Source organism: Galeopterus variegatus, unplaced genomic scaffold (genome assembly GCF_000696425.1).
Source record: "Galeopterus variegatus unplaced genomic scaffold, G_variegatus-3.0.2 Scaffold622, whole genome shotgun sequence".
NCBI classification, from domain to species: domain Eukaryota; kingdom Metazoa; phylum Chordata; class Mammalia; order Dermoptera; family Cynocephalidae; genus Galeopterus; species Galeopterus variegatus.
In genome coordinates this window covers 83,245-92,009 of record NW_007726733.1, presented here as the reverse complement: position 1 = coordinate 92,009, position 8,765 = coordinate 83,245, and the positions used below count along the sequence as shown (strand labels likewise).

Sequence of the window (8,765 nt, the reverse complement as noted above, 5' to 3'; positions counted from 1 at the left end):
TATTTTTGTCTTTTTCCGTGTGCGGCAACGGATCGCAACCCTCAGTGTTGCCCCCGCACCGGACCGGGGACGGCAACGGGATTGCAACCCTTGGTGTTGCTCCCGCGCCTCGCTCAGCCAGTGAGTGGGAACCGGTCTGTATGTGGGATCCGAACCCTCGGGCGGGAGCGCCGGCGCGCTTCCCAAGCAGCGCACTATCCAGTGCGCCACCAGGCCGGCCCAACATGGATTTTTTTGAGAGGCCTCAAGGGAACAAAGATACTAAGAAATGGAAATAGGGTTGAGAGGTGAGCCTCAGGACAGGAAGTAACCTACAGGATATAGTTTAAGGGAAACCAATGAGTTTTCCTTGTCCCCAAATATCTCTCTGCCCAACTTAACAAGGTGCTAGGAATCATTACCATTATGGTTTTGTGGTCGAAGGCCTTTTTTTTTAAAGATGACCGGTAAGGGGATATTAACCCTCGACTTGGTGTTGTCAGCACCACACTCAGCCAATGAGCTAACCGGCCATCCCTATATGGGATCCGAACCCATGGCCTTGGTGTTACCAGCACCGCACTCTCCGGAGTGGGCCACGGGCCGGCCCCTAAAGGCCTTATTTTCAGCAGACCTTTAAAATATATGCATCACCTGGGAAGGGTTGTAAAAACAAGGAGTTCATCAACACAGGAAGCTAACTAATCAGATTAGTCATCACCTGGGGTGACATGACAGGAGGACACCAGGATTTGAAAGGAGACAATGGCAGGTCCACAGCTTGGGGTGTGTTTCTGAAACAAGGAAAAGGGAGAGTGACAATAGGCACCTGGCAGTAGATTGAGGACAATGATGGGTGGAATGACACTAAAGGTAAACTTAGCCTGCTTCCAAATCAAGCTCTACCTGGAACCCTATTATGCTTTCTTTTTTGGCTGCTAGCAGGTACTGGGATCCAAAACCTTAACCTTGGTGTTAACAACACCTCACTCTAACCATCTGAGCTGAGCGGCCAGCCCACCTATTATGCTTTCAACTGCTTGACCACTGAACACTATGATCACAAGGGTGAGGGACATAAGGGGCAACTTTGATGTGTAAGGAAGTCTGGACTACTTACTACAGGTATACTACTGCTATACCTCCAGCTTTCAGGAGCACAGAGCTAAACTGGGCACAAGAGATGCAAAAGTACCACGGTTTAGAAGAGCTTCGCAAAGAGGAGCAGGTAGACTCCTCGCCAGTTCCTGACACCTATGGCTCAGTGCTGGCAGCTTAACAAGCCTCACCCCCCATCTCTTGACTGTTAGGAGAGGTCTCCTTTATGCAGGTTCAGTAGCACACCCATTCATGTAGTGTAGCTCTCTTCCCTTTGGTCTTGAAGAGAACCTTATGCATAAGCCTAGAATTCTCCTGAAGGCCACCAGAGGGCGGTGTAATAGCAGGGACCACATGCACTGTGAGCACACTGCTGCCACAAGCAAGGGTGGGCGCCTGGCGGTATGGAAGACCCCTGACTATCCTCTAGGCCCTAGACACTCCCCTTCAAGAGGAATCCAACTTCCTCTGAGCTTTCATACCTAATTCAGGGGCACAGGCGTGCTTGGATTCCAGGTATGTTCTGCTTTGGAACCCAAAGTTTTCAAAAACACCCAGGCCAGGACAGAGGAGAGGAGGGACAGTGGAGGAAGCCTGGAGAAACAACCACCAGGGCCAGTGATCAGGAAAGGAGCTCAGGTTGTAATACTTACATGTCCTTACCGGGGGAGGCTATTTCCTCCACATACACCCAGGCTGAACCCGTTTTCTGTGAGCAGCCCTTTAGTAAGGAAAGGTTCCAGCCCTCCCTCTGGATTTTCTTTAGACCATGAGTGTGTTTGGACTGTAAGTTACTAGCCAGGGATTCCCACGGGTCATCAGTTGGCCCAGTGACATTCCAGAAAAAGCCATCATCCCTATCCAGACCCTGCCACTAGTGTAAGATGGAGGCCAGTCTGATTCATGGCTTTGAGAGAGGGTCCACGACTGCTGGATAACAATAGGGGACTGAGATGCTTCGAGTATCAGTACACACAGGGCCTGAGTCCCCGCTGGAGCTCCTACAAACGAAGGGATTGCACGGGCCATCCCACTCCCTGGACAATCCCTGTCCTTCCAACAGTGGGTATGCAACCGTGAGAGCAGAATGCTCGTCCTCTCTGGGTGGGGAGTGAGAACAGCAGCCTAGAAAAGGGCAAGACTCTTCTGGTCACTGTTGCTGATGAACTGGGACGACCCCTCTGGAAGGAGGGAAAAGGTCCTGAGACCCTGCTGAGGAGGGAGGCGGAAGCCAGAAATAAGGTGTGGACTCGGATTGGTCCCCTTTCTCCCCCTCTCTGGTAGTGAATCGCCATCTGAACGGAGGTGTTTTCCAATAAGGTCCTGGAAACCTTCCCTTTATTAGCCCACCTGTAGGAAAATGTCAGACGTCAGACTGGCTGCCTGTGTCAGACAGTGTTAACGCCGTCCCCTAGCCTCTCACCTTGGCAGGCTGGGCAAGCAGATAATTATATTACAATTTATAAATAGAAAATAAAATAAAATTAGCGGATGGGGCTGAGGCGTTGGGGAAGAAGAAACTATAGCACTCTTCAAAGAGTGCTCACCATCAACCCCACCTACGTAGGACACGAAATCACCTCCTCACAGCTGAAGTTGCTCCTAAACCAGGCATTTCCTCTATAGTCCCATTTGCTCTCTATCCCTCCCCTCCCTCCCTCCCAGTCAGCGTCTTCTGCTGCCCACATCCCCAGATCTCAGCCAGAACGCCCCCTTGCGACGAGCGCCTTGAGGCTTCTATGCCCAGAGCGCTCAGCCCAGCAGCTCCTCCGCCAAGCGATACAGGAGCCGAGAGTACCAGTGCATGCCAGTGGGCTGGACCGCCCCGCCCGGGAGCAGTGCCCCCAGAGCGTGCAGCAGGCGCAAAGGAGCAAAGGCGCGGTGCGCCCACTGGTGACTCTCCAGAACAGCGTAGCACGAGGCCAGGACGTCGTTGACTAGCAGCGTCCCGTGCGCTGTGAGAGGCGCGAACACGCCCACGGCTTCCTCCCGCGCCACGCGGGCCACGCGAGCCGGCCGAAGCGCGTCACCGCCGGGCGCCAGCACCGAATCCCCAGCGCGTAGCCGGCGCGCAAACACCGGCGCAAAGTCGCCTGGCGCGGGGGCTGGCCCTCGAGCGGCGAACACCAGGTGCCAGGGGGTGAGCAACAGTTTGCGCGGGGGCCGCTCGGTCTCCACAGCCACGAACGAGGCCCGGCGCTGCAAGTCCCGGTCCAGGAAGAGCAACACAGGCGTGGGCACCACCCGGCCTGCCGCATCTGCCGCCAGCACCCAGTCCCCGCGGTGCAGTTCCCGAAGCCCCTTCCGCTCGCCGCTCCGCAGGCGCACTGTGGCATTTCCCGGAAAGCAGCCGCCCGCCCGGACCGCCAGCGAATTATCTGCAGGGAACAACCATAGGGAGGATTGAATCAAGACCAGCAGTTCCAGAATGTTGGTATAGATTCTCAAAGATGTGGGTCAAGCCCAGCGCAGACCTCACCAATCCCGGACAACGCAATTTCCCATGGATCTGGCCCCAACCTGGGCAGAAATGGAAGTGTGGTTTACAACACTAACGCCCACTTGGTTTCCCCTAGGGTGGCAACAAGGCTATTGCAGACACAGTTTTCCAGAGGAAGCCCCCTTTTGGCAGACCTTACCACCCGCCGCCTACTGTACCAGCTTTGACCGACACGTGGACGTGGTTGCGGGACTCGTAGTAGACCCAGTCGAAGCCGGCTTCCACTGCCAGGCGCGCCAGCAACCCATACTTATTGCGGTCGCGGTCGGACGTAGTGATGTCCAAGGCACGGCCTTCGTAGTGGAGTGAGTCTTGAGCATGGTGGCCGTCCTCGTCCCAGCCCTCGGTCACTCGTAGGCGCACTCCAGGCCACATGTTCATGACTGCAATGGCCAGCGCGTTCACCCGCTCCTTACAACGCTGGCAGGGAATAAAGGAGTCAGTCTTCCCGCTACCACTACCACCACCATGGGAGCCAACGGGACCTGGATAGGAGGGTCGATTCTTTGTTCACCCGGCACTACTCCACTACCTCCCAGCCTCGAGTGTCCTGGAGAAGTGAGAATCTGAGTAGATGTAGTCACCAACGTGCACTCCCTTCCCGGGGCGTCATTGGAGAACTGTGGGGTCACAGTTCCTCCATTTTTAATGCCCACCCCTCACCCCACACATCCTGGGGCCTAGCCCAACCTGGGAGAGGCTCAGAGTCGAGAGGGCGGGTGGAAGCTTGGTCACGGAGGGCCTGGCCCCCGCCCCGGGCCCCAGCTGCCCTCCCTCCGCCTGATCCATCTTTTGTTTTGTTGCCTTCCCTGGCACTGGGCATCGCTTCCTTCCTTCCTTCCTCCTCCTCCTTTCGGCCCCTAGCATTAACCCCTTCGTGGTGTGGGTGCCCCCCACAGAGGTGCCCAAGAGGAGGAGCCGTGCGGGATCAAGGCTGCTGGAAAAAAGGTTGGGGTGGCGGGGGCTGCGCGAAGTACAATGGCCATTCTCCGTGATGACTTAACTGAGCGAGAATCCCGGGCCGGGGCCGGGGACGCGCAGAGAGAAGCGGACTCAGCAGCTCCAGCCACAAAGGCGCTTTTCAGCCGCCCTGGCTCAGGGAGAGGAAAGGGCAGAAAGCCGCGCCCCCCATCCCTGCTCCGACCCGCTGGGTCCCCTCCCCCAGCGCGGCCGGTCCTCCCAGTTCCCGCTAATGCTCTGCCACCCCCGAAAACCCTCATCTCCATCTCTGCTCTAGATGCAGCCCAGAAAGGCGTGGGAGTAGCACCTGAGAATAGCTGGAGCTGCCCTTGCGCTAATCTGGGGGTCCCCCTGCAGAGTGGGAGTGGAGAGGAAGAAAAGAAGGAGCTGCTGGAAGCCTGCACTCGGAGGAGTGAGACCTCGGTTATCTCGGCCGCTCCCGTCTGGGAGCTGGAGACCTTGGCGCGCACCATAGCACGGGCACCGCGGGAGGAGGCGCAGAGAGGACAGCTTCCTTTTCTTTCCCTTCCGAACTCTCACCTCGAACTTGGTTTTCTCCTAACTGCTAGAGGGACTCTTTCCCCCTGTCCTTTTTCTCTAGTTGTCTCCACCTCCGCAGGGTTTGGGGCAGTGGGGGAGAACAGGAAAAGTGGTAGCTCCTTCCAGCTTCTTGTCATTTTGTCCCCTAAGGAGGCCCTGGAGGCCCTGACCTGCGGGGGCAGCAGCCCAGTGCAGAGCCAACTCAATGGAGGCCTTTTGCAGCCAGAGTGTGGGAGATAAGCAGGACTGAGGGGGTTCCCAGGCCTGTCAGAGCCCCTCCTGAGCCTGTCTCTTGTTCTGCCTCCTCTGCTGCAGGTGGCAGCCAGAGGAAAGGGCCACGATGTTCCATAACGAAGGAGGGAAGAAGGAATGTCCCTTTCCCAATCTCTGGGTAGGAGGAAGGCTTCAGTGAAGGAGCAAGAAAGAATTCTTTCTCCCCTGGACAGGTTTTCCTAACAAAGTAACCTGGAAAACTATGGCAATTAATCAGAGGAAATCCGTGCCCCTCCCTCTCCCCCACCTCCCCACTCCATAGACAATTAGGTGGTGTAATGGAAAGTGTATAGGACTTAGAATCACGAGTCCTGACTTCTAGTCCCAGCCATGCCACTAATTAGTTGTGAGACTTTGACTAAATTGCTTTTCCTCCTGGGGCTCAGCTCTCAGATGTAAAACGGGGGTGGGGGGGGTGGAGGAACTCCAGGTTTCTTTCAGTTCTGACATTCAAGATCACTGGCCAGACGTGGTCCTTTTCTTCCAAGGCATTGCCCACCTCACCCTAGGTTGGTTCAGTTCCTATCTGCAGCAGATGCTCAATAATGGTAGTTGAATTTATTTTAGGTCTTTAATTCCAAGGAAAGCCCCTGAGCTAAGCTGAGCTTGGAGTACCTCAGGTGGGCCCCTTTGTTCTTCTCATTGAGGACTGCTTTTAACCTCCAAACTGTCATTTAGACCCCAGAATAGCCTTATCCTGGTTCTAGGACACCTCTCCCATGCTAAAGACAATTCCTATCCAACCCCTCCTCAGGTAGATGGCCTGGTGATCTGACCCTTGGCCATCCCTTTCCCAGCTCCCTTCAGTCTCTTCTCTTCGGCCCACAGAGCTTTTCCACAATCAGGTCAGGAGCCAGGCTAAGGGTAGAGCCTTCTGTCTGCTGCCTAGCCAGCTCCTGCCCCCCAGCTCACCCCAGCCCTTCCTGCCTGGCTGGGTGGCTGACCCCCGGTCCACGCCTCAGCCATTTCCCGTCTCGCCTGCCGCCATCCTCCTTTCCCCGCCCTCGCTGCCTCTCCCAGCTTCACTCTCACTAGTCAGTCCCTCCTCCCCCTCCCCATCTCTCCCAACTGGGATCCCTCCTAATCACTATGTCCAGCTGGCAGGGGGTTGTTTTTCAGAGGGGGTTTTTTGGGGGGGAGGTCTTTAAGACTAAGGTCTCTGTAGGTGAAGCCCGCACCCTCCTGAGCTGCCGTAGGAAAACAGAGGAAGCCATGCCACTAATTAGTTGTGAGACTTTGACTAAATTGCTTTTCCTCCTGGGGCTCAGCTCTCAGATGTAAAACGGGGGTGGGGGGGGTGGAGGAACTCCAGGTTTCTTTCAGTTCTGACATTCAAGATCACTGCCAGACGGGGTCCTTTTCTTCCAAGGCATTGCCCACCTCACCCTAGGTTGGTTCAGTTCCTATCTGCAGCAGATGCTCAATAATGGTAGTTGAATTTATTTTAGGTCTTTAATTCCAAGGAAAGCCCCTGAGCTAAGCTGAGCTTGGAGTACCTCAGGTGGGCCCCTTTGTTCTTCTCATTGAGGACTGCTTTTAACCTCCAAACTGTCATTTAGACCCCAGAATAGCCTTATCCTGGTTCTAGGACACCTCTCCCATGCTAAAGACAATTCCTATCCAACCCCTCCTCAGGTAGATGGCCTGGTGATCTGACCCTTGGCCATCCCTTTCCCAGCTCCCTTCAGTCTCTTCTCTTCGGCCCACAGAGCTTTTCCACAATCAGGTCAGGAGCCAGGCTAAGGGTAGAGCCTTCTGTCTGCTGCCTAGCCAGCTCCTGCCCCCCAGCTCACCCCAGCCCTTCCTGCCTGGCTGGGTGGCTGACCCCCGGTCCACGCCTCAGCCATTTCCCGTCTCGCCTGCCGCCATCCTCCTTTCCCCGCCCTCGCTGCCTCTCCCAGCTTCACTCTCACTAGTCAGTCCCTCCTCCCCCTCCCCATCCCAGCCTCTCCCAACTGGGATCCCTCCTAATCACTATGTCCAGCTGGCAGGGGGTTGTTTTTCAGAGGGGGGTTTTTGGGGGGGAGGTCTTTAAGACTAAGGTCTCTGTAGGTGAAGCCCGCACCCTCCTGAGCTGCCGTAGGAAAACAGAGGAATTGGTGGTGTCCCGGCGCAGGTGGGGAGAGTCCCTTCTTACCTCCGTCATCAGGCGGTCGGCGCCGCTGTTCTCCTCATCCTTGAAGATGATGTCGGGGTTGTAGTTGGGCACGAGGTCCCGGAAGCGCTCAGAGCCCCTTGCCACCCTCCCCTCGGCCGGCCCACTGGCGCCCAGGGTCCGCTCGGGCACGCTGGGCACAAATTGCTTGTAGAGCAGCGGCACGAGCTGCTTGCGCACGTAGCGGCGCCGGCCAACCGGCCCCCGGCCGGGCCCGCAGCTCTGGGCCGGCAGCGCCAGAAGTGCCAAGCAGCACAGGGGCACCAGACCGGCCAGCAGCGCCATGGATGCAGCGAACTGGGGCCAAAAGGGAGCGTTCTTGTCCTCACTAACTGGCCTGTCAGTTGGGCATCTCCACAGGCACCAGAGAGCGCAGCAGGCAGAGCTGCCCCAGAGTGCCTAGAGCTCTTGTAGCTCTGCGCACCTGGATGCCGCTAGCTCTGGCCACATGCCCCCGGGGGTCTGGAACCTACTACTAGTGGACCATCATAGCAGGGAAGGGGGGTCGTGGGTGAGTGCCAGCCCAGCCTGTCTCTGCTGCCCGGCTCTGGCGCTGCCAGAACGCCAGGACTCCGCCTTAAGTGGCCCCTGGCCCCGCCCCCCGCCCTTCTCCCAGGACCGTNGGGGCGTTACCCGCCAGTGGCTTCACGAGCAAACCAACCTCTAGGGGACTGATGAGTTCAAGTTTGAAAGCTTGTGTGACATCGTTTAGGAAGACACCGTCCCATCCTTTTTTCCATCCCATCAAATTTCTCCTGAAATATTTTCCCATCAATATCTGTATTACTTAGGGCTCTTATACTGCAAGTGGCACAAACCAAATGTGGCTAATGTAAGCAGAAAAGGATTTTTATTTTGTACCAAATCAAATGGAGGAAGCAAGACGCAGGTTCTGAGAAAGAGAGAAGCTGGACAGGTCTGGAGGGCGGGTGGGAAAGGTGAACCTCACCAGTGAGCCTCTGGACAGGGACAGGGGTCCCAGCCCTTTTCTGCTGCTACGTGTTCTTACCGTGCTCTGCAAGAAGCTCACGGTCATGGGAGAGAGAATTCGGTTGATGTAGCTTTGGAAGGTGTCTGTGCCTGCCCAGGAAGAGGCATCACCTTGGTCTTTGGGCCTCGGCCACATGTGACTTGGTGACTTACTGAGCCCATGGCACAGAAGAGGTTGGGTTTGGAAAAACCCAGAGTTGCAGTGTTCAGTTGCCATGTGTGTGGAGGCGGGGGATATAGGTGGAGAGGAAGGGATGGCAGCGAGTTATC

At 56.3% G+C, this 8,765-nt stretch overlaps 2 protein-coding genes across 2 annotated transcripts in view; both read right to left on the bottom strand.

Annotated features, from left to right (window-relative positions):
• LMBR1L (limb development membrane protein 1-like) overlaps positions 1–8,765 on the bottom strand; it is a 22,883-nt gene that overhangs the window by 88 nt on the left and 14,030 nt on the right. The window lies entirely within an intron of this gene.
• On the bottom strand, positions 2,384–8,080 carry DHH (desert hedgehog). The gene is made up of 3 exons (XM_008570662.1): positions 7,488–8,080; positions 3,736–3,997; positions 2,384–3,455 (listed from the first exon to the last, which is right to left on the bottom strand). Exons 1-3 carry the CDS (start codon positions 7,788–7,790, stop codon positions 2,830–2,832), a joined length of 1,191 nt encoding a protein of 396 aa, XP_008568884.1. The 5' UTR covers positions 7,791–8,080; the 3' UTR covers positions 2,384–2,829.

Excerpts from the sequence above, each read along its gene's own strand:
- DHH (XM_008570662.1), bottom strand. The coding sequence starts at position 7,790 with ATGGCGCTGCTGGCCGGTCTGGTGCCCCTGTGCTGCTTGGCACTTCTG. Across the intron at positions 3,998-7,487 it reads CCGACCGCCTGATGACGGAG|CGTTGTAAGGAGCGGGTGAA; the intron begins GTAAGAAGGGAC and ends ATTCCCTGCCAG. Across the intron at positions 3,456-3,735 it reads CCACGTGTCGGTCAAAGCTG|ATAATTCGCTGGCGGTCCGG; the intron begins GTACAGTAGGCG and ends TGTTCCCTGCAG.